This window comes from Hemiscyllium ocellatum, chromosome 4, assembly GCF_020745735.1.
Source record: "Hemiscyllium ocellatum isolate sHemOce1 chromosome 4, sHemOce1.pat.X.cur, whole genome shotgun sequence".
Lineage (NCBI taxonomy): Eukaryota > Metazoa > Chordata > Chondrichthyes > Orectolobiformes > Hemiscylliidae > Hemiscyllium > Hemiscyllium ocellatum.
The window spans coordinates 15,560,074-15,586,300 of record NC_083404.1 but is presented as its reverse complement, the minus strand read 5'-3'; the positions used below and the strand labels follow the sequence as shown (position 1 = coordinate 15,586,300).

Here is a 26,227-nt window from a genome sequence, read left to right as displayed (position 1 = left end):
CTTCTGGATAGCTGTAATTGACAAGCCAAATCTTCATCGCTATCAAGTGAGAGGAGTCCAGCTCATAAAACACTTCAGTTTTTATTTCATCACTTACAGGAGGCAACAATACCAAGGCTGAGAGCCTGCTGGGTCTTTGGTAGGATATAATTCATGACTATATATTGAAATTCATTGGACACTCAGCGTATACCAACAATTAATACTAACGTTTTACTATTTTTCACAATGGCAATGAGAATTCTAGCTGTACTTCTGAAAAAAATTTCTAACTTTCACTTGTTAGGCAACTATTCTCTGCTACAATGTTATAATTCATTTGGCTTCTTGTGACAAATAGAACTGGAGTTAGGTTTTGTTCAGGTTTGAGCATTTATTTACAGCTACACATTACAAGCATACACTACTTAACCTATGAACTATACTTATAGTCTGTATTCATTTATTAGGCATACAAATAAACACATCTACCATAAAATTACACCATACACTCAGTCATATTCAGAAGGGAAGCTAACAGCAGAGACTTTTCAAGGACAATTAGAAATGGGCAATAAATACTGCTCTTTCCAGAAACATCCACATCCCACACACGTATCCAGATTGTGCCACCCAAAATCCCCAACCTTCAATCTTCCCCTCCTTATCCTCTGGTCTCTATTTCTGTCCTCAGTTGACACTACAAGTGATTTGTCAACATATTGGCATTACAGTGGCATGGATAGTGTACACTCTACATCCCCCCACTGCACACAGAAATGGTCACATCGCAATTTGCTCCCTTCACATTCCTTACCCAATTCCTTGCCCTTCAATTTTAAACGTGCTCCATTATTTTTGGAGATAATGTTAATGATTAAACACAATCATTTGCCAATTTTCAAAATAATTCTTTGGATGCAGCAATTGTTGTAAACAAAACAGAAAAGAATTATATAAATCTTGATCATTTATGGCAAATAAATATAGCAAAAATGACAAATGCAACACCTCAAATTCTCCATAATAACCAGTTTCTTTATTTTTTTTTGTTCTTCCTTAATTGGTTGAGGCACCAGCACAAACAGTAGCACGCTTTATTTACAATCCCTTTGGCAGATGTACAATTGCCCAGGGCTACAACACAATCTAACTAATGTTCAAACTGGCAGGTAATCTTATGTCAAACATATTTTTTTGATTTAAGATGATCAATAGATTCTTGTTTAGAGGCAATTTCTCAGATGCTTTCACCTAGTCTTTCTCGCAGGTAACATTCACAGAGCTACGTTTATGAATTATGAATATAAAAAGAACATTATTCCTTTTGAACAAAGGTTTCCTGCACAAAACAATTTTAGATCAATATCACTTAAAATACACCCATCTGCAATGAGTGGTTTGCACTGAGAAAGATTGGGATCGACGTCTACGTTTTAAAATTTGTACCACAAAGAAAAAATCAATCCAGACAATAAAAAATAGTTAAGGTCAAGATTACATTTCTTTTATTTAGTTTCGTGTAAAAAGATAATAAATGCAATGTTCTAAGATATGCTTGTGTATAAAGTTTCTCTAATTAAGTTTAGACACCCATTTTAGGCATGTTGGAATATGTTTCCACTGCAGCAAAATTTTTTGAAGAAGTTAGGAATTCCAAGTCCCATTTCCAAATCTGGCATTTCTCATTTCCGTGGAGGATGGGGATGGGGGGGGTTAGAGACAGACTGTAGTTTGCACATTTGCAGTTACTAGAAGCAGCTAGCCTTTAAATGATTAGTTTCCTTCACTAATATTGGATTTTGGAGCTCCTGGCGTCTGGAGCCTAGATTGTAGCCAGGGTGTGCAGAGCAGACCAAATAGAAACAGGTCTGGTTCAAATAAATTTCTTTTGAAAAGCCTGGATACATCTTTGGACAGGTATGTCTGCAGGTTTAGTCTCAGAGGACCTTAGGTGAGTGTCAGGGATCTTTTGGTGAGGGTCAATGATCATTTGATTGGGGGTGGTGGTGGGGGGGTGGGGGGGGTGTATTGACGTGCAATCTTTTTATTAGAGACATGTAAACTCAAAACATCATCTTGCTTTCTCTCCATGGTGGAAGTGGGTACTGCAGATGCTGGAGATTAGGGTTTAGATTAGAGTGGTGCTGGAAAAGCATAGCAGGTCAGACAGCATCTGAGGAGCAGGAGGAAGAGATGCTGCCTGACTTGCTGTACTTTTCCAGCACCACTCTAATCTTGACTGCTTTCTCTCTGTGTATGCTGCCTGATTTGCTGTGATCTCCAGCATTTTTTTATTTTGAGTACAGATTCCAGCATCTACAGTAGTTTGTTCCTCAGGTACTCTTTGGATTTGGTTGGGGAACATCTTTGTTAAAGGTTAAGGCATGCTTGTGTGTAAAAAGTGCATACATTCATTTAGACCAGCAATATTCTCAAGAAATTGTTCAAAATAAAAGTGGTATTTCTTTTTTTTTGTTTCCTAAGTGATTGCTGGGCCCCTTGCTAAGATATTTGTACTATCATTGGTCACAGGTGAGGTGCTGGAAGACTGGAAGTTGGCTAATGTGGCACCATTACTTAAGAAAGGTGGTAAGGAAAAGTGAGGGAACTATAGACTGGTGAGTATGACATCGGTGGTGGACCAAGTTGATGGAGGGAGTCCTGAGGGATAGGATTTACATGTATTTGGAAAGGCAAGGACTGATTAGGGATGGTCAACCTGGCTTTGTGCGTGGGAAATCATGTCTCACAAACTTGATTGAGTTTTTTTGAAGAAGTAACACAGAGGATTGTTGAGGGAAGACCTGTGGATATGATCATTATGGACTTCAGTAAGGTATTTGACAAGGTTCCTTGTGGTAGACTGGTTAGCAAGGTTAGATCATACAGAATACAGGGAGAAGTAGCCATTTGGATACAGAAATGGCTCGAAGGTAGAAGAAAAAAGGGTGGTGGTGGAGAATTGCTTTTCAGAATGTAGGCCTATGACCAACCGTGTGCCACAAGGATCAGTGCTGGGTCCATTGCTTTTTTTTCATTTCTTAAAATGATTTGGATATGATGGTTGGAGATATAGTTAGTAAGTTTGCAGATGACACCAAAATTGGAAGTGTAGTGGACAGCTAAGAAGGCTACTTCAAAATACAATGGGATCTTGATCAAACTGGCCAATGAGCTGAGGAGTGGCAGATGAAGTTTAAGTTAGATAAATGTGAGGTGCTGCATTTTGGAAAGTTAAATCATGGCAGAACTTATACACTTAATGGAAAAAGTCCTGTGGAGTGTTGTGGAATAAAGAGACCTTGGAGTGCAGGATCAAAGTTTCTTGAAAGTGGAGTTGCAGGTAGATTGGATAGTGAAGAAGGCATTTGGTAAGCTTGCCTTTATTGGTCAAAGCATTGAGCATAGGAGTTGGGAAGTCATATTGCAGCTGTACAGGCCATTTTTGAAAGACTGTGTGCTGTTCTGGTCTCCCTGCAGGGAGGATGTTGTGAAACTTGAAAGGGTTCAGAAAAGATTTACAAGGGGGTAGCCAAGGTTGAAGGGTTTGAGCTATAAGGAGAGGCGGAATAGGCTGGAGCTGTTTTCCCTGGAACATCGGAAGCTGAGGGGTGACCTGATAGAGGTTTACAAAATCATGAGGGGTATGGATAGGGTAAATAGGCAAGGTCTTTTCCCTGGGGTGGGGGAGTCCAGAACTAAAGGTCATAGGGTTAGGGTGAGAGGGAAAAGATTTAAAAAGGGCTAAAGGGGCAACTTTTTCAAGCAGAGGGTGGAGCATGTATGGTGTGAGCTGCCGGAGAAAGTGGTGGAGACTGGGACAATTACAACATTTAAAAGACCTCTGGATGGGTATATGAATAGGAAAGTTTAGAAGGATATGGACCAAATGTTATCAAATGGGACTTGATTAATTTAGGATATCTGGTTGGAATGGATGAATTGGATTGAAGGGTCTGTTTTCGTGCTGTATATCTCAATGACACTATTGGATCTTGAGTACCTTTGAACTTAAGATGGCACTATAACATAGCAACAGCCTGAGTCAGCAGTTGGTAGTCTCTTGGACACTTCCTCAGTCGCCCTGCCTGGCTCCAAATCCATCTGGACTAAAAACCACATGTACAAGTGGCTGTTTTTAAAGGTTGAGTTCATGGAGTTGGACTTGCTCCACCTCTGTGCACTCAACCTGGAAGCAAAAATCAGGGCCTAACAGTCACATACAGAAGTTTAAACTCTATTCCCAAAAATATATATCCCATGAATGATGAATATAAAATTCTTGATAATTTTTATCAAACACAGTTATTGCCACCAAAACACTACCATGGTTTTGCATTAGATAAGGAGCAATTCATCAGATGAATGAGACTTCAGGAATTCTTTCAAGATGCCAGCAGTGATCTCAGTGAGTCCACTGAAGAGCCGGAACAGTCATCACAGGGATCCGTAGAAGGGGGTACCAAAGAAGGAATCAACTTGGACCCCACCAGAAGGCCGCTGCCCTGGACTTGACATGTATGATCAAACCATCAGGAAATATAGAAATGCCAGATTCGTCAGCTGCACCTACAAGTTAGAGCAGAACATCACCCGATCACAACGCAACGCCATCCATGCTCTCAAAACCAATCACAACATTGTTATCAAGCCAGTAGAAAAAGGAGGAGCCATCTTTCTTCAGAATAGAACAAATTACTGCAAGGAAGTGTACCGACAACTGAACAACCAGGAACATTACAGGCAACTACTGGCCAATCCGACCAAAGAACACACCTGTGAACTAAACACATTGATCAGGACTTTGGATCCAGTCCTTCAAAGTTCCCTTTGCGCCCTCCTCCCACATACTTCTTGTGTAGGCGACTTCTACTGCCTTCCAAAGATACACAAATCCAATACACCAGGATGTCCCATCATATCAGGCAAAGGCAACCTGCATGCGAACCTCTTTGGCTATGTCGAAGGCATCTTGAAACCCACCGTACAGGGGATCCACAGCTTCTGCCGCGACACTACAGATTTCTTACAGAAACTCAGCACCCATAAACCAGTCAAACTGGGAACATTCTTCATCACAATGGATGTTTCAGCACTCTACATCAGCATCTCCCACAATGACAGCATCGCGGCAACCATCTCAGTGCTCAACACCAACAACTGCTAATCTCTCAGCACCATCCTACAGCTCATCCGCTTTATCCTCAACCACAACGTTTTCACCTTTGACAACCATTTCTTCTGGTCCCCATTGGGACCAAAGTTGGACCCCAATATGTCAACATTTTCATGCACAGGTTCGACCAAGACTTTTTTTCTATGCAGGACATCCACTCAACAATATACTCAAAGTACATTGACGATATTTTCTTCCTCTGGACCCATGGCGAGGAGTCACTGAAACAACTACACAGTGACATCAGTGAGTTCATCCCCCCATCAAAATCACCATGGAGTACTCTGTACTATCTTTCTCACTCTTGGACACATGCATCTCCATCAAGGATGAGCACCTCAGCACCTCACTCTACCTCAAACTCATGGATAACCTCACGATACTACACTTCTTCAGCTTCCACTCGAAACATATTAAAACAGCCATCTCCTATGGACAAGGCCTACGCATTCACAGGATCTGTTCAGATGAGAAGGAACATGACAGACACCTGAAGGTGCTCAAGGATGCCCTCATAAGAATGGGGTATGATGCTCAACTCATCGACTGCCAGTTCTGATTTGCCACAGCGAGGAACCATAATGACCTCCTCAGGATGTAAACACGAGCTGCAACCGACAGGGTACCCTTTGTTGTTCAATACTTCCCAGGAGCCGAAAAACTACTCCATGCTCTTTGCAGCCTGCAACACATTATCAATGAGGATGAGCACCTCGCCAAGACCTTCCCTACACCTCCACTTCTCGCCTTTAAACAACCACCAAACCTCAAACAGATCATTGTTTACAGCAAGCTGCCCGGCTTTCAGGACAACACCATGCAACCTTGTCACGGTGGACGCTGCAAGACATGTCAGAGTGGGGACACCTCCCACCATGTACATGGCAGGTTACTTATGCAACTCAGCCAATGTTGTCTATCTCATACGCTACAGGCACGGAGGTCCTGAGCATGGTACATTAACGAGACCAAGCAGAGACCACGGCATCGGACGAATGGACACAGCACAATAATCAACAGACAGGAGTGTTCCCTCCCAGAATTATCTTTTACTTTGCTCAAAAACTGCATGAATCTATGTAAGATTCTGTAAATCTATTTTTTAGATTAGAATTAGCCTGACCATTGTGGCACAGACAGTCTCACAGAGGGCAGCTCACACCTTAAGTGCATTATCTGGGCTGACATGACACCAATTGTTAAAGTTCACTTGAGAATATAACTTTTAAATGTTCTGCGATTTACATATGAAAGAACTGAAGACAACATGTTCCTTCTAAAAGATGAGAGTCTTAACAAACAATCCAGGTTTTTTTTCAATATATAATTTCAGTTAAATCACATTGTAAACTTTTGCTATAAATTCTGTTTCTTACGATCTGATACTCCACAACCACCTGATGAAAGAGCAGCATGCTAAAAGCTAGTACTTCCAAATAAACCTGTTGGACTATAATCTGCTGTTGTAAAAACAATGACTGCAGATGCTGGAAACCAGATTCTGGATTAGTGGTGTTGTTTGTTTTTAACAATTATTAGTTTTTCTCCTGTCTTCCCCACCAAGTTAAATAGACTGGATAAGACTTTTGCATTGGAATTGACATGAGCTCCAAAATGGGTTTGCAACAATATTAGTCTCAGTTATATCTTGGTCTTTGGGCTACTCTTAAGATCTCCAGCTAAATAAGGTATAATCTTGTATTACCCTCACAGATTAGGAAAATGTGCCTTTGAAAGAAGTTATTGCTTCACAGTCTTTTAATCTAAAGCATCTTGGAATATTTTGTGTGTTAAGAACAATACATAAGTGTTGATATGATTGCTGTCAAACTCTATTCCCCAGTCATTGTTTACATACCTCCCCGTGGCAATGAGCTGAGGACAAAGCAGATTACCCACAACCCGATGTCTCACTGAAGTGCTTGAGCTGCATTTCTGACCTCATCCAGTATCAAGACCTTCAATTTCCAACTCTGCAGCATACCTGTCTCTGCTGTGCCTCAAACTACATGGGGAAACTCTTAATCATTGATTTTCTCCTTTCAGACTCAACTATTCCAATACACTGTTGGGCTGACTCCCAGCTGAATTTGAGTTCATCAGACACTCTGTTGTCCATATTCTGTTTGCATCAAATCCCATTAGCACATCACTTGCCCTTGCTGGCCGACCTTGGCTTGTGGATTTTTGACTTTAAAATTTGCATCCCTGCTTTCAATTTGTCTCACAGTGTCATGGACCAGGGTTCGATTCCAGCCTCGGCGGCTGTCTGTGTGAAGTTTGCACATTCTCCCTGTGTCTGTGTGGGTTTCCTCCGTGTGCTCCTGCTTCCTCACACAATCCAGAGATGTGCAGGTTACTGCTCAGGAGTGTGTGGTTTAGGTGCATTAGTCAGGGGTAAATGTAAAGAAGTAGGGGAATAGGTCTGGGTGGGTTACTCTTCGGAGGGTCAATGTGGACGTATTGCGCCAAATGGATTGTTTCTGCACTGTAGGGATTCTATGAAAGTGTCAATGTTCCCCATTTCTTTAAACATGTCCAGAAAATTGCTCCATGATCTTTGAACTCCTACAACTCTGGTTTAGTAAGCATGTGTTTACATTGGTCCACTTTGAACTCAGCTGCCTAAACTCTGGAATTCCCCTCCCTGAACCACTCTGACTTTCCCCTTGAAACATCTTCTGAAAAAAAAACTACCTTTTCAATCAAGTGTTTAGGTATCTACTCTAGCATATCATGTCACTTGATCTCAAAGTTTGTTTGAAAATACTACTGGGAAGTGCCTTGGGAAGATTTATTATGGTTTGGGATCTATATAATGCAAGTTGGTGTTGCTAAAGCCTCTTACTTTAACACCTATTGGGATCTTTCCTTAAAGCTTCTCAGATGTCTTAGTGTAGAACTTAATCTGACAACACCTGTACAAAGCACCTCAGAATGCTTGGCTACATTAACAACACAATAGATTTCCAAGTTGCTGTAGTTGCTTCAAGAGCCAGTGGGAACTATTAAAGTTCAGTTTCACAGACAGTCTGCATTCCAGTTAGTCACACAAGGGAAACCTTTTGGGCAGCAATCATGGCACGCCTTTGTAGTGTGGTGTACACTGCAACTGGAGGTCTAATATCTTTGTCCCTGTGAGTGTTTTGTGTTGCACATGTGCATCACTCTCTCCCTCATTCTCTGTACCTTCAAAATTTCAATTATTAAATGTTTACTTTTGTTACTTATCAGTACATCTAAGTGAAAGATAAGTCCTTTGTTCTGAGTGAAAGGGAAACTAATTTGTGTTTTTACAAAGAAATAATAACTCAAATTAAGTTGAGACAATTGGTTTGCCTTACTTTTACACACTGTCATTAATCAGAATGTTTTATATTTTCCATCAACAAAATACGTATGGTCATATGAATCAGCTTATCAACAAAATTCCATTTATTTATTTTTCATAGAACTATAATTGACACATTGGCATGCATTTATATGTGGCCTTTAATGTGGAAAATGTCAAATAATAATTCAGAAGAATAACAAAACACACAGACATTGTGCCCAAAGTCATAAAGGTGAACATTAGAAATCGAAACAGGTATTTAACAGAAATTGGCTGTTCGGCCCCTTGAAGCTGCTGCACCATTCAATAAGAGCATGGTGATCTGATTGTTGCCTTAACTCTATCTTTCTGTCTTTACCCCGACCCCTTGACCTCTTTGTGAATTAGAAATCTGTCTAACTCAGCCCAAATATATGCAATGATCCAACCTCCATTGCTCTCTGTGGATGAACAAAGAGACCTTGGAGTGAACAAAGATACTTTGGAGTGCAGGTTCATAGCTCCTTGAAAGTGGAGTCGCAGGTAGATAGGATAGTGAAGAAGGTGTTTGGTATGTTTTCGTTATTGGTCAGAGTATTGAGTACACGAGTTGGGAGGTCATGTTGTGGCTGTCCAGGGCATTGGTTAGGCCACTGTTGAGATTTTGTGTGCAATTCTGGTCTCCTTCCTATCGGAAAGATGTTGTGAAACTTGAAAGGGTTTAGAAAAGATTTGCAAAGATGTTGCCAGGGTTGGAGGATTTGAGCTATAGGGAGAGGCTGAACTGGCTGGGGCTGTTTTCCCTGGAATGTTGGAGGCTGAGGAGTGACCTTATAGAGGTTTACAGAATTATGAGGGACATCAATAGGGTAAATAGACAAAGTCTTTCCCCTGGGGTTGGGGAGTCCAGAACTAGAGGGCATAGGTTTAGGGTGAGAGGGGAAAGATATAAAAGAGACCGGAGGGGCAACTTTTTCACACTGAGGGTTGTACATGTATAGAATGAGCTGCCAGAGGAAGTAGTGGAGGCCGGTACAAATGCAATATTTAAGAGGCATTTAGATAGGTATGTGAATAGGAGGGGTTTGGAGGAATATGGGCTGGGTGGGACTAGATTGGTTTGGGATATCTGATTGGCATGGACGGGTTGGACCAAAGGGTCTGCTTCCATGCTGTACATCTCTATGACTCTATGAATGGAATTCCAAAGACCACCAACCTTTGGCCAGAAAATAAATCACTTCATGTCCATATTAAATGGGAGACCCCTCATTTTTTAAATAATGCCTCCAAGTTCTAGATTCCCTCATCAGTAAGATCCTCTCAGTAAGTGGCCTGTCATGTCCTCTCAGAATCTTACATCTTTCAATCAGCTCAACTCTCATTCTTTTAAATTCCAATCAGTTGAGGCCTAACCTAGTTAACCTTTCTTCATAAGACAAAGCCCTTCATCTCATAAATCAACCTAGAGAACCTACTCTGTTTCAAAAAGTCCTAGCCATGCAGGAGACTCTGATGAGAAATTTGAATCACCCAGATATATCTGAAGGCTGATGGATTATACACCAACAATATATTGAGGAGCCTAAATAACAGTTTATGTTCAAAGGTAAGGAGTATGGAGGAGTCTATTCTTTCCACCAAGCAAGTGGAGGTGAACTCAATTAATGTACTTGTGGTGAAAATGTGTTGCTGGAAAAGCGCAGCAGGTCAGGCAGCATTCAAGGAACAGGAGATTCGACGTTTCGACGAATCTCCTGTTCCTTGGATGCTGCCTGACCTGCTGCGCTTTTCCAGCAACACATTTTCAGCTCTGATCTCCAGCATCTGCAGACGTCACTTTCTCCTCGAAGATAATGTACTTGTGGACCTAGTTATGCTGCAGGTTCTGATGCCTTCAAATGCAAGAATTATCTTAGCACTGTAGCTCTGTTATATCCAGTGAAGAATGGTAGCGGACAATAAAACAACTAGGAATATCCTCATCTACAGTGGTGAAGGAAGCCCTGTACATCACAGCTAAACAGGAGGCTGAAGCATTTGTAACAGCTGCAAGCAGAAATGCCGAACAGATGATCCACCTCAGCCTCCTGCGATAGAATGTAGCACTATAGATGCCAGCTTTCAGTCAATAGACCTATCAAAAAACTCTTCCTTGACTTTGCTAATGATCAAGAGTAAATTATCGGATAGTTATTGGCCTGGACAATTTTTCACATTATTGGTGAATGCCAGTGCTGTAGTTGTACTGGAACAGTTTGATGATGGGAGCACAGATCTTTCAGTACTATTGCAGAATGCTGTCATGGTCCATAGCCTTTGGTGTAGCCAATGTCTTGAGCTGTTTCTTGGGTCATTGAATTGAATTGGTTGGAGGCTGGTAGCTGTGACACTGGGGCCCTCAGAGATGGATCACACTGCGACACCAATGAGCTCAGTTTTGAGATCAAGGGGAAAATTTTAACTTTTGCAACCAGAGGGAAAACAAGTTATCAACAGGTAAATAGCACATTATTGAAGGCAGACTATCCATTAGATGGCAATTCTGGTGGAATTTAAAATTGATCCAGTCACTTTTTAATATCAGTGGTGCAGATAACCATGATCTGTACAGTAATCTATGGTAATTTGTGCAATATTCTAGCTTATTTTGAAAGAAAATGTTTACCTTTCTGTCTGAACTGTTGATGAGTATCCTGCAGCTCCTGGTTTAGTTGTTGAATCTCTGTTCTCAGTGCTGCATTTTCTTTATCAATCTGTTTCTTGTGATTCTGTAATTCTTGCATTCCTGCTTTCAGGTCCTTGGCTAAGTTATCAAAAGCTTTCAGTTCTTCCACCTTCTCTTTGAGATTTTCTTGAGACTGCAGAAGATCAGTCTCTCTCTTTTGCAGGAGATCATCTCTTTTCCATATTTCCTATAACAGCAGCAAGCACAAAGCATTTTTCCAGTTGTGTCAAAACATTGAAAAATGGCCTTTCGAGCTATGGACAGCTGAAGCATTTCAAGTAAAAATAATGTCAACCAGTAAGACCAGAAGTAGGCCATTCGGTTTTGAAGTCTATTCCATCTCTTGGATGACAAAATGTAGAACATGATTTCACTCCTAAGTACACTAATTCTACCTTTAAGGTTGCATTTTTACTTTTGGATTTTCACCAAAACCAACCCTCCTCTGAACTATTTAATCGTTTTAAATACTCTTCAACTTCCTGAAATCAGGCAAATTGCAAGTTTATGCAAATTGCTATCAGCTGATGTGAGTCATCTAATTACTGCTATAATTCTGATGAACTTGCTAAATTATTATATTTCTTCTCAAGTTCAATGCCCCAAACTGAATGTAGTCCTGTAGATGAGATCTGACCAAAGCTGTGTATAATTGAAGGATCGTTTGTTCAATTCTTGTACTCCAATTTATTTGAGTTTGAGGGGTAACACTCCGCTAGCCAGATTATTTTTTGTATCTTTCTGCTACATGTTAGTGAATTGCCCCATCTCATCATTAAGAAAACACACTAAATTATTTTTCACATATGCAGAGCCGTTCACCTCAAACTTTGATATACGTCTCTGGGATTTGTTTCACTTGGCTCTTCACAACTTGCTCTCATCTACACATCACGTTCTGCCACCTAATGTAAACTTTAAAAGTGAAAAGTACTGCTTTTGTTTAAGTCAACAGTATGCATAATGAAAACCTAAACTCCCAGCACAGATGCAGAAGAAATACCACTTATATAATCTTCCAATTAGAACATATTCTCTTTGGCTCTACTCTCTGTGCTGAATCTTACATCTTTAAAAAATCTTAGAGGCATCACATTTTTGGAAGAATTTCTGCCGTGAAACCTATCATGTTCCCTTATTATACCTTACCAACTTTGTGACTACCTTGCCCCATTCCCTCTGTATATGGGCTAGACCATGCAAGGACCAAAACAACAATGTGGTAAAGCTAAACTAGAAGTTGCATTCATTCTTAGTTGAGGAAGGAAACCTTTCAACACAATCACAAATACAAAAAATGCAAGGAGAGACAGATTCTATTTTAGCTAACAACTTTATTGTGATTTAAAATATAAAGTTGTGATACTGGTTATTTTACAATGGAAACACTCAAAAATGAAAAGTAGGTTATAAGCAAGCTTATAGAAATTGTCAGTTTATCTACAACTCTGAAGACATACCTGGTGTTGTGACTGCAGCTCAAATATTTCTCTCCCTGTCTGGTCTTGTCAATAGCACTAAGAGTAATTGAAGGGTTATTACTCTGCTAGTACAACTCCTTAATATTAAACTTAACTCTTTGATTTTCTTTGCAGAACCTAAAATCTACTCTTATCAATGTAATTATAATCACATCCAGCTTTTCTTCTGATAAAATTAGCCATTGCTAATTATTAAACATTGATATTTAGAAAAACTTAATTGCAAAAAAATAGAATTTGCTAGTATTCCTAATGTTTTTTTAAGTGTCCTTTATCTCTTTTATCAGGTATATGATTCAATGTTATGTTACTGTAAAACCTCTTATGACAGTTGCCTCTTCTAAATATGAAGAACATTTAATGGAGACACACTTTTTTAGATTAGATTAGATTACTTACAGTGTGGAAACAGGCCCTTCGGCCCAACAAGTCCACACCGACCCACAACCCTACATTTACCCCTTATCTAACACTAGGGCAATTTAGCATGGCCAATTCACCTAACCCGCACATCTTTGGACTGTGGGATGAAACCGGAGTACCCGGAAGAAACCCACGCAGACATGGGGAGAATGTGCAAACTCCACAAAGTCGCCTGAGTCGGGAATTGAACCTGGGTCTCTGGCGCTGTGAGGCAGCAGTGCTAACCATTGTGCCATCGTGCCGCCCACAAATGACAGGAAGAATGAAAAAAAAGGCAGAACATTGTTTAAACAGAAAATGATTGCAAAATTCTGATGTGCAAAGTAATCTTGTGTTCCAGCACAAATTACAAAAAAAAATGCAGATGCAGCATGTGATTAAGAAAGCTAATGGAATGCTGTCTTTGATTACAAGAAAAATTGAACAACTAAGTAAAAATGTTTGATTCATTTTTACAGGCCATTGGTGAGACCACACCTTGGTCTTATATAAGGTTGGTCTTATGGAAGGAAGGACAAAAATATATCGCAACCCGATTCAGAGAAGGCTAACGAGACTGAAACCTGGAATAAGTGCACTAGTTATCTTTTGAGTAGATGTTGAAGAAACTAGGCTTGTTTCCACTGGAGGTCAGAAGTGGGGGGAGGCAGTGTTATTGAACATTCTGTAGGTGTAGGTAATTAGATTCTTGTTTGGCAGGGGAATCAAAGTTATCGAGGCAAATGGGAATGTGAAATTCAAAACACAAACATATCAACCATTATTATATTGAGTGGCAAAGGGGAGCAGCCAAATGACCTACTTCTGCTCCTAATGCGTATCTTCATACAACATAGCAAAAACGTTTCTTAGTGATTTTTTTTTAATGCCTTAAATCAAAATAGTAATAGCTATAATTTGGAATACAACAGATTTCCAAATTCCTGTTTCAAGTTTAATATCCTGTTTCTTGCTCAAAATGATAAAAGAAACTAAAATTTTAATTGATTTGATTGATTGTCATATGTACCAAGGTACACACACACACATGCACATACACATATAAGTCTATGGGGTGAATTCGCATTTGCAGATTTGTATTTACAGATACACTCCATTTTGTTGAAAAAGCATACAGTCTGTGGGTAGTCAGTCCATGTGACATTTTATAAACTCATACTTTGGAAGCAGAACTGGTCTAACTCAAGGTTGGGATACAGACAGACTGGATCGTCACATCTTTAATGCATTGTCTGAGCTGAGATATCAGCTTTTTTTAATACTGATAAAATCTTACGTTGTCTAGGGACTGTAACTTGAAAGAAGTTCTGGGATTTACATCTTAATCAATCAAAATCTGCATCCCCATTCTAAGTGATTAAAGTTTAAGTAGTAATCTAGGTTTGTTCAATACATTGCATCAGTTGTATGACACTTTGATCTTTTACTATAAATTCTGCATGCTACTATCGCGCACTACTAGTTACCTGATGAAGGAGCAGTGCTCCAAAAGCTTGTACTTTCAAATAAACCCGTTGGACTATAACCTGGTGTTGGAGAAAGTGAGGACTGCAGATTCCAGAGATCAGAGTCAAAAGTACAGTGCTGGAAAGACACAGCCGGTCAGGCAGCATTCGAGGAGCAGGTGAGTCAATATTTCAAGCATAAGTTCTTCATCAGAAAGGAACGGGTGGCCCAAGAGGCCTGAGAGATCACTGGGAGGGGGTTGGGGTTGGGGGAAGGTAGATGATAGGTAGATGAAGGTGGGGGATGATAGGTCGGAGAGGAGGGTGGAGCAGATAGGTGGGAAGGAAGAAGGACAGATAGGATAGTTCGAGTGGTTGGTGCTGAGTTGGAGGGTTGGATCTGGGGTAAGGTGGGGGGGTGGGGAAATGAGGAAACTGGTGAAATCCACATTGATCTCGTATGGTTGCAGGGTCCCAAGGCGGAAGACGAGGCGTACTTCCTCCAGGCATTGGGTGGCTAGAGGTTGGTGGTGGAGGACACCCAGGATGTACATGTCCTTGATGGAATGGGAGGGGGAGTTAAAGTGTTCAGCAACAGGGCAGTGACGTTGTTTAATGCCTGCGTCCCTTAAACGCTATACAAGTTGGCATTTTACTGGTGAAATCCACAGTTTTGTGTTGTGTGACTTTAATGTTTAGCTGAGCACTGAAATTGAATTTGAATTGAGTGTATGGTCTGTTCTTGAAATAGTTGATCCCACAATTATCATGCAAGTCAAACTTTTCCATACTGAGTTTAGAGATGGAAAAAGAAATGGATGTTTCAGAAGCCAAGAAAAAGATGCAAAAAATGTTCAAAATTGAAATCTTGGTGATGGTAGAATAGTTATTCAACTGAATTTTTACTATTTCTTTAGTTTCATTGCGATAACTTCATATCTGGGCATTTCTACTTTGTGGTTCACAAAAAAAAAATGAAGTGCTTCAGGAATTCTACCTTCAGTTATAATGTCTAGGATCAACCAGAATTATTTTGGAACGGTATAAAAAGGTGGTAATTAGTCATGTAAACTGCAGTCCGCATCTGTCAGTCTCTCAAAATGAGCATGGCATATGGCAGACTTTATGATTTGTGTATCCACAAGTGACACAGGAGACCAATTTTGGAGGCAAGGTGTTTGGGCATGGAAGACAAGAGATGCCCTGAGGAAAAAAGGTTCTAAAGTCGGGGTTTGACTCTCTCCCTTTCTTATTGCATCAGTAGCACAGTGATAATAACTGTCTTCAGGTAAGAAAAATGCAATTTAGAAATAAGCATCTATAGTGATAAAACAATTGATAAACCTGTATTTTGATAAATCCAACCAAATTTCAACAGCATTATATCAAACTTTAGGTTCCATTTATTTTTCCAGAGTAAGTCAATTTCATTATTTTCACCATAAATGTCAGATAGATCAAAATTTCAAAGTGATTATTTGGTAAAGCTTTAGGTTTTAATAAAACTTCAAGAGAAAAATATATGGCTAAGGAGTCAGTTTGAGTAATTGATTAAAATAATGTCCCGAACAACACATGAAAAACAAAATGCTAGTACACCTAGATTTGATGACTAAATTGCCCACTTTAAATCAAGTTAATTCATTCTAACTTCTAAAAGCAACAAAGTTATATTGTTCATCAAATTATATGCTTTGTTTCCTTAGTATGAAATCTTAGAAAAATCAAAAACATATAATTTCTTTACATGTCCTCTATACCAGTCTCTGCAATTTCAGCAGATCAACAAAAAGCACAAGTAAAGCATGTGCTGATCTTTCACCAAAGTTAAAATGTCAATCTGCAGATACCACGAGGGGATTTACATCAAGCGTCTAACAATTTTCATTATCGAATGTGAAACAAACCTGATTCTTTTGGTTGCAAGCTCTCTGTGAATCTGTAAGATCATTTTCAAGTTGGGTAATCTGTTGCTGCAGTTGTACAAGTTCTAGTTTATGCTTATGTTCAGAAGCTGCTCCACTTAGTTGAAGGGTTTGCAAAGTCTTTTCAAGACTTTCCACTTCATTTATATAGCTCTGTCGCTGATCAGAAGACTTTGCTATCTCTGTTCTGAGTTTGAACAAGGTTTGCTCATATTTTTCAACTTCACTGATTTTTTCATTGCAAACATTTTTCACAGTTTCAAGTTCCTAGTAACCACAAAACAAAATATGAAAAGTAGCATGGAATACTAACCATCCAATCAAGGTCTATACAGTGCATTTAATTTCTGAGTAAATTCCTGCACAGTATGAGAAATAGTACATGACAGTTAAATATAAAAAATATAACCAACTATGGGTATTAATTAGGTTGCACATTTTTAGCAAACATTTCACGTGTTTAATTAGCAGAATGATGATTATGTCAAACCAGTTACAGATTCATATAGTCAATGTTTGATCCTGTAGGTTTTCCATTCCGACTAAATTTCTCTACTGTTTCAGAAGTTTCAGACTTTAGGTGGAAGAATAGTCTTTTCCATGACTCACTCAGCTTAAGCTGAATTCACAAGAATATGAGCCAGCTAATTTAAATATTTTTCTGTTGTGCCAGAGATGAAGCATGACAGGAGTGCTCGCAGCCAGAAATCTGGGCATCGAACAATGGGAGAGCTAACTGCTTCTGCTTTCTGATATTGGGACGGGAGTTAACAAAGGCAAGTTGGCCTAAGAAGGCAAGGATCACCCTATCATTTAAAAAATGAAACAACTGTGTCAAATTAATGCTAATTTGCACAACATTTTATGCTTTTGGTCTAAAGCTATTTAGGTCTAGCTTGAAACTATTCAAAGTCATTTCATTTAGGACCTTTTCAGAGACACACAGAAAGAATTTCAACACAACATTGCAATGGCCTTATTAGATTAAATGTCCTAGGTGAAGTTCAATATGTGGAGAATCTTAAAAATCAAACAGGAAGAAAAACGCAGCTTCAAACAAACAAAATTTTATATTTGATTGAGAGTTAGCTATACATTTATATGTTCCTAGCAATAATATCAGCTTAGTTAGTCATATTAAGTGTAACAGCCTTCATTCTTCAAATTACTTTACAAAATGGGAAATATATAAAATTCAGATACATAGTAGTGGTCTAACAGGTATTTTTTGTTTAGAAACTACATAAACATTCTTTATGCATTAAATTTAGAATGCAAGTGACAAGAAGTCGCTTGCAGTTCAAACATTAATGGGAAAAGGCAAGAGTAAATTATAAAAAAAATACTTTGTTTCCTGAGGAAGGGTCACTTAACCTGAAACATTAACTCTAATTTCTCTCCACAGATGCTACCAGACTTGCTGAGCTCTTCCAGCAGTTTCTTTTTTTTATTACTTTGTTTACTGTGATCTTTAAATAGCTCTGATTATTACACAGATATTTAATACAAAGCTGACCTTCTGTAAATATTCCATTTGTCTAGTCTGCACATTATACTCCTCATTGGAATGACCGTGGTTGATTTGATACTGTGTTAAGTCTGATTGGAGTTGTTGTATTGTGTCCTTTTGATCTGTAATCTAAATAATAACATGTTAAAAAGAAGTACAATATATCACTTACTCTAAGGAAAATTTTGATGAAACATTTCCAAATTAGAATTTGTGGTTAAATCATACCGATACATGCCACACCTATTTTCAATCACACCTTTCCACCATACTTAAAAGAAAAACCGTTCATCTCTCCATTCATTCCAGAGATACTAAAAGAACATTTATAACTGGATCATTGCTCCAAATATAGTTATGATGCTTTGTTCAAATGAAATATTGCAATTCTTCATATCTATTACTATTGCAAGACTCTCCCCCTAGAATTGACTGAATGATTTCTATTGATATTATTTTAACAATACAACTTAGCAACGTGAGGCTCCATTTGATCCTTCTTTTTCATTAATGAATTTAATTTGGTTCAAGGTCCAGGCCTTTCTCTTTAATATGAGGCTATCATTTTAAAAATACCCTTACAGAGCTACAACTAGATTTGATGGTCACTATTTTTATTTAATTAATACATTTGTAACAAAGCATGGATAAAACATTTTACTACACCTGCATAAAACGATCACTTGTTTTATTTACGCCAATCCATTTGATTAGATAAGTTTGGATCCACCGTAATAAGAGTCAGTAACAAGGGGCAAAGATTTAAGAAATTTGATATAAAAAAATCAAATGACATGATCATAATTGATCTGTACTAATTTGCAAACAATTGAGGGAGTGATTAGCCAGCAACTGGCAGCCAGGAGTTCTTCATCATTGTTCCTAGTGTGGGTCAAAGGTCCATTGTCAACCAATCAACTTACTTAGAAACAAGAATATACTGCCTTTAGAATGTGGGAGTTGCTTGTACTCTCAGCACATGTTGCTGTTGTAACTACAGAATTGTTGGCTATCAGATTAGTCAGTAGGCATCTGAGGTGAGACTTTCACTCAAGTGAGGGAAAAAGATTCAAAGTCATGCCAATTAATGCTTCTTGCATTTACTGGCTGCAGGATGTATTTTCCAATGGCATTTTGGGTGGTTCACTGGGAATCCCTGCCATCTGTTAACCTCTGTCTTATGTATTGCTGCTTCATTTCATTGTTTTTGCAAGAAAGACATTAGGTCACAGAACACTGTGTCGCTATATACTGATAACTAATTGCTTTTTTAGCATAATGATTAGATTAGCTTAGATTACCCAATATGATGAAATAAAAGCATGGCAGGATGCCTCAGACCTGTGGAATGATCATCCTTTGAGTTGTGGGCTTTTCTATGTCTTAGATAACTATTGGAATAAGAAGTATGGTTAGCTGCAGCAGCACAATTTCAAGGTTTTGAAACTTTAGTGACAGCTGCTGTCATTACAATTCAACTGCCACAATAGAATACAATAGCATAGAATCGCTACTGTGTGGAAACAGGCCCTTCAGCCCAACAAGTTCACATTGACCTTCTGAAGAGTAACCCACCAGATCCATTCCCTCTACGCTATATTTACCCACGACTAATGCACCTAGCCTTCGCATTCTTGAACAGTATAGGTAATTTAGCATTGCCAATTCACCTAACCTGTACAACTTTGGACTGTGGGAGGAAACCAGAGCACCTGGAGGAAACCCATGCAGACACGGTGAGAATGTGCAAACTGCACATAGACAGTGTCCAGAGGTTGGAATCAAACCTGGGTCCCTGGCGTTGTGAGGCAGCAGTACTAACCACTGAGCCACTGTATAGCCCTCCCGTGCTGTTCCAAAACCAAAGTCATTCTTTCAGCTTTCTCTTGTGTGTATACTTTGAGCAGGATGTCAAAAGTTCTGGTTAGGCGGTGCCCTCAAATACAGTCCTAAAAGGCCTCATGCATTTTGGTGGATGGCTCCATTCTCCAAAAGGGTGCAGATCTTGAAGGGTGTGAAACACTAGATTGGCATATTCCAATGGAGGGGGAAGAAGTGGAAGAGGAGGAGATGTGTTCAGAACCGAATGGCGGTGGAAGGGAGTGGCTGGGGCTGAGGCTGCAGCTGGCTCAGGAGTTGAATATCTTTTCAAGATACTGGGAATGCCAAGGAACATATTCTCCTGGCACGATTCATCTGAACACTTCATGTTCAGCAGGACTGGTTGCTCTCTTTGAGTTGCCTAGAAGAACACATCTGAGTAGATGCACATGGACTGCAGCGGTTCAAGAAGGCAGACCAACTTCTCAAGGTCAACTTGGGTCAGAATGAATGCTGACCAGCAGTGACACCATATCCCACAGATAAATTAAAGAAAAGCTTTGAATAAATTAGCAGCAATGTATAGTGCACATCAATCCAGTGACTCCAGGGTCTCCATTCAAAAAGCACCATTTGCCTTCACATATCTTCCTATTAAAGAACACAAGGTTACATATCTGGGATCACAACTCACTGTTTCAAGTATTACTAATAATTTGAAATATGCACAATCACAAATACAACTAGGCTAAGTAAGGCACTGAGTGATGTGACTGTTGTGGCAACTCTTTAATGGTTCTATGCGGTTCTTCCCTTAAGGATTCAGAAGGACTGAAAGCAGTCTATTTATATAAGTCTACATGTGACTGAGATGCAAGTGGCAGTTTTCATCGCTATGAATTCCAAAATAAAAGATCCAACATTTTCCCGACAACTGTTATCAGGCTAACCGGACTATATTTCCCTGTTCTTTCCTTCTTGCTTTCCTTGAAAGTGGACTTATATTTGTGAACTTACAATCTGTTGAGATGTCACAGAATTTAGGGAATTTTGAAAAATCATGATCAGCTTTCTATACTTTAATGTTGTCAGCCTGGTCAAAACTAGGTTGCTGGCTACTTAAAGATCCCCACTGGGAATTGGTACATTTTTAAAATAGCCAAATTGGGACCCAATGTGGCGATAGAACTTTCAAAACTATTTCTAACCTGACTACTTGCATGAAAAGGGCAGAAGTTGTTGCTTTCCTGCTCAACAAGCTATAGGGAGAAGGGGTGAAGCTGGAAGAGGTTCTCCTGAAAATATATAGAAGAACTTAGAGGTCAAATTCTGTCACTCAACTTTAGTTCCAACCTGGTGCACAGCTGACACTTTCTAACAGTTTCATAGAGCTGACTGATTTGGGGCAAGATCAGGACAAAGTGTTTAAAGAGTGCCCAAGTTGCACATTGCAAAGGCCAGGGCAGTTTTTGGTCCATCTAACCCTACACATGCCCAGTTTAAAATATAGCCTTCTAAAACAACAGCATGTAATGTTTCAGATATTAGATGCCAAATAATTCACAATGGCTAATGTCACTAGTGGTCCATTTTGCTAGATATTGACATTGAACATTTCATCCTTAACTATTCACAATTGAATGTCATTTTTTTACAGAACCTTCAGTAAGTTATATTTCAGGTTGCAACACAAATTGATCAATTTAAATATATTAACCTCTCTTTGCATTTTCTGGACCTCATCTTTTAAAATGTCGATCAATTGTTCACACTGAGCACTGTGATCTTTGTTTTTCTGTAAGTTCTGTTGACTTGCATTCAACTCGTCTGACAGTTGATCAATCATTTCTTCACAAGTTTCAATTTGGTTACATTTTTCTTCATATTGATGTCGCAAGGTCACCATTTCATCTTTTAAATTATGGACTGCATCATTCAGCTCAAACATCTGTCAATATCAAATTCAGAGAATAAACAATCTAATTTTGAAAGCATTAATTATTTATGAGACTGTTGCATCATCTTTATTGTCTTATAATTATTTCCAGAAAAGAACATCTCCAAAATCCCCCCCAAGTCACATCATACGCTGACTTACACATATAGTCTCCAGACCACAATGCCAGTCTTCAGCCAATTTGATTCATTCAACACGATACCAAGAAATGGTTGGACGTAAAGCATTGGATTCTGCAAAGGCACTGAGTCCTGACAATATTTTGGTAGTAGTCACAGAGTGTACAACAGACCTTTCAGTCCAACCAGTTCATGCCAAACATAATTACAAACTAAACTAGTCCCAACTGTCCACTCCTGGCTCATATTCCTCCAAACCTTTCCCATTCATGTACTTATCCAGATGTCTTTTAAACATTGTAATTGTAGCCACATCCACCACTTTCTCAGGAAGTTTATTCCGCACACGAACTACCCTCATGTCCTTTTTAAATCTTTCTCCTCTCATCTTAAAAATGTGATGCCTGGACTTGAACTCCCCCTTCCTAGGGAAAAGACAACTACCATTACCTCTATCTATACCAATGGACATAAGTGTTCCAGAACTTTCCATGCCCTCATTTAAGCTGTTCCAGTCCCATGACAATATTGGTCAATGTGAAAAATTAACATGTGAAATATTGGCCCTGCTCACAAAAAGCAGGACAAATCCAACTCCGTTAATTATCGTCCCAGATGACTCTCCACATTAGTAAAGTTAAGGTGTCATCAACAGTACTATCAAGCTGCACGTGCTTAAGAACAACCTGCCACTGACACTGTGTAGATTCAGAGAGGGGCAGTCAATTCCTGACCTCATTACAGCCTTGATTCCAATATGGACAAATAAGCTGAATTCCAGAGGTGAGGTGAGAATGACAGCCCTTGACATCAAGGCCACATTTAATCAAGTGTGGCATCAAGGAGCCCTAGCAAAACTGAAATCAATGGGGGAAGAAAAAGGAGAAAGTCTCTGCTGGTTAGAGTTAGACTTGACAAAAACAAGGCAGTTATGGTTGGTGGAGGTCAGCCCTCTCAATACAGGATATCTCTCAAGGAATTGCTCAGGGGAGTATCCTTGGCTCATCTTTAATGTCTTCATCAATGACGTTTCCTTCATCATAAAGTCAGAAGTGGGAACATTCATTGAAGATTGCAGAATGATCAGCAGTAGTTGCGACTCCTCAGATAATGATGCAGCCCATATCCAGTTGCAGCAAGGCCCTGTACAATGTTCAGTTGTGTGCTGGCAAGTAGCAAGTAACATTTATGTCACACAAGTACTAGACAATGGCTGTCTCCAATAAGAGAGAATATAATTATTGCTCCTTGATATTCAAAAGCACACCAACAATGAAATGTCTTCCCCTCCTTGACCATCATCAACATATCAACATTCCTGGAGGTTACCACTCACCAGAAACTCAGCTGGGCTAGTCACAAATACTGTGGTTATAAAAGCAGGTCAAAGGCTAGGAATCCAGTGACAAGCAATTAACCTATGACTCCCCAAAGGCTTTCCACCATCGACAAGGCACAATTCAGAAATATGATGGAATTCTGTCCACTCGCGTGGATGGGTGCAGCTCTAACAACACTCAAGAAGCTTGACACCACCCGGGACAAAGCAGCCTGCTTGTATGGCATCACAAACACAAACATTCACTTAATTCTTCACTAATGCTCAGTACACACTATTGCTACTATCTACAAGAAGCACTGTAGAAATTCACCAAAAATCTTTAGACATCACTTTGCAAATCCACAACTGCTTTAGTCTAGAAGGACAAAGGTAACAAATGCACAGAAACACCATCACTTGCAAGTTCTACTCCAAGTCACTCATCATCTTGATGTGGAAATACATTGCTGTTCCTTCAGGATCGCTGGTTTATAATCCCACAGTTGCCTCTCTGATTGTGCTGTGGGTGTACCTACACAAAAGTGATTACAGATCTTCAAGATGACAGCTTGTCACCACCTTCTCAGGGCAACTAGGGATAGACAATAAATTCTGGCCCAGCCAGAAACACCCACATCCCATGAATAAATAAAAAAAGGCATGACGGCACAGAGATTGAATGATGTTGTTCCAGAGTGGCCAAAATAATGACCGTAGTTCTGAGCTAAGAGTTAACATATTGGTTTAAGCATTAGAAGAAGTACTCAGTTACAGACCTGAAACCGGTGACAGTTCCTTCGCATTTCTAAACAAAGGGCCTAACATCTCCACATACTTCTTTTACTAAATATGTTGTGTAAAAATAAATGGTCTTCCTGTAGAATGTGGGAGGTAAGGGTCACCAGTAGTGTCCCTGCTGACTGCACCTGTGGGAAGTGCACACATCTTCAGCTCCCCGAAAACCATGTTAGGGAACTGGAGCTGGAGCTGGATGAACTTTGTATCATTCAGGAGGCGGAAGGGGTTATTGAGAGGAGTTACAGGGAAGTAGTCACACCTCAGATATAAGAAGAAGGTTACTGTCAGGGGACGGAAAGGGAATTGGCAGACAGTGCAGGGGACCCTGTGGCCGTTTCCCTCAATAACAAGGATACTATTCTGGATACTGTTGGGGGCATGATGTACCATGGGTAAGCCATGGGATGGGGTACAGGTCTCTGGCATAGAGTCTGTCCCTGTTGCTCAGAAGGGAAGGGGAAAGAGGAGCAGAGCATTAGTCATTAGGGACTCCACAGTTAGGGGACAGATAGGAGCTACTGTGGGAACTAGAGAGACTCATGATTGGTATAATGCCTTTTAGCTGCTCGGGTCTGTGATGTCTCTGATTGTGTTTTTGAGTTTCTTGAGGGGGAGAGGGAGCAGCCCCAAGTCATGGTCCACACAGGCATCAACGACATAGATAGGAAGAGGGATGGAGACTTAAAGCAGAAATTCAGAGAGATAGGGTGGAAGCTTAGAGCTAGAACAAACAGTGTTGTTATCTCTGGTTTGTTGCCCATGCCACGTGCCAGTGAGGCGAGGAATAGGGAAAGGAGTTGATCAAGTGGCTACAGGAATGGTGCAGTGGAGAGAGTTTTGGATTCCTGGATAATTGGGTTTTTTTCTGGCGTAGGTGGGACCTCCACAAAAAGGATGGTCTTCACCTGAACCAGAGGGATACCAATATCCTGGGGAGGATATTTACTAATGCTCTTCAGGTTGGTTCAAACTAATTCAGCAGGGAAGTGGGAGGGCAAATTGTAGGTCGAGTGTACGGGAAGATGAGAGTAGTGAAGTCAGAACTAAGATTTCAAAATCGCAAGAAGGCACCAGCAGGCAAGAAGTTGGTTTGAAGTGTGTCTAATTCAATGCCAGGAACATCTGGAATAAGGCAGTTGAACTTGCAGCATGGGTTAGTACCTGAGATTTCAATGTATTGGCCATTTCAACAACATGGGTAGAGCAGGGACAGGAATGGTTATTGCAGGTTCCAGGATTTAGATGTTTCAGTATGAACAGAGAAAATGGTAAAAAGAGGGGAGATGGTGTGGCACGGTTAGTCAAGGACAGTATGACCGTTGCAGAAAGGCGTTTGAGCACTCAACTACTGAGGTAGTATGGGCTGAGATTAGAAACAGGAAAAGAGAGGTTACCCTGTTGGGAGTTTTCTATTAGCCTCTAAATAGTTTCAGAGATGTAGAGGACAGGATAGCAAAGATGATCCTCGATAGAAGCGAGAGTGACAGGGTAGTTGTTATGGTGGATTTTAAATTTCCAAATATTGACTGGGAATACTACAGAGCTGAAAATGTGTTGCTGGTTAAAGCACAGCAGGTCAGGCAGCATCCAAGGAACAGGAAATTCGACGTTTCAGGCTAGAGCCCTTCATCAGGAAGGGCTCACTTTTTACTCTAGGAATACTACAGTTCAACTTCCTTAGTAAACCACAGCTCCCACACTCGGTAACTTCCTCCCTGCCTGACCAGTACATACTGATGGGTCAGTTTTTATCTAATGTGTGCAGGAGGGTTTCCTGACACAGTATGTAGACAAGTCAACAAGTAGCGAGGCCACATTAGATTTGGTACTGGATAATGAACCTGGCCAGTTGTTAGAATTGGAAGTAGGTGAGCACTTTGGTGACAGTGACCATAATTCAGTTATGTTTTCTTTAATGATGGAAAGGGGTAGATATATACCACGGGGCCAGAGTTATAGCTGGGGGAAAGGCAATTGTGACATGATTAGGCAAGATTTAGGATGCGTAGGATGGGGAAAGAAACTGCAGGGCATGGTCACAATTGAAATGTGGAGCTTATTCAAGGACCAGCTAATGCAGGTCTTTCATAAGTATGCACCGGTCAGGCAGGGAGGAAGTTGCTGAGTTAGAATGAGATGTGATGGCTCAGTTAGGGCACTTGAGACTTACAAGTTACCCATGAAACACATAAAGAGAGAGCTAAGAAGAGACAGAAGAGGATGTGAGA

General features: G+C 40.0%; 1 protein-coding gene across 1 annotated transcript in view; it reads right to left on the bottom strand.

The window, feature by feature from the left end:
- The window catches only part of LOC132815300 (polyamine-modulated factor 1-binding protein 1-like), a 318,458-nt gene that overhangs the window by 190,295 nt on the left and 101,936 nt on the right, over nucleotides 1–26,227 (bottom strand). The window contains exons 10-13 of the mRNA XM_060824144.1: nucleotides 21,522–21,752; nucleotides 17,990–18,112; nucleotides 16,456–16,740; nucleotides 11,140–11,386 (exon numbers count right to left, since the gene is read on the bottom strand). Of these exons, the coding sequence (XP_060680127.1) occupies nucleotides 11,140–11,386; nucleotides 16,456–16,740; nucleotides 17,990–18,112; nucleotides 21,522–21,752 (886 nt within the window). The remainder of the gene's footprint in view (nucleotides 1–11,139; nucleotides 11,387–16,455; nucleotides 16,741–17,989; nucleotides 18,113–21,521; nucleotides 21,753–26,227) is intronic.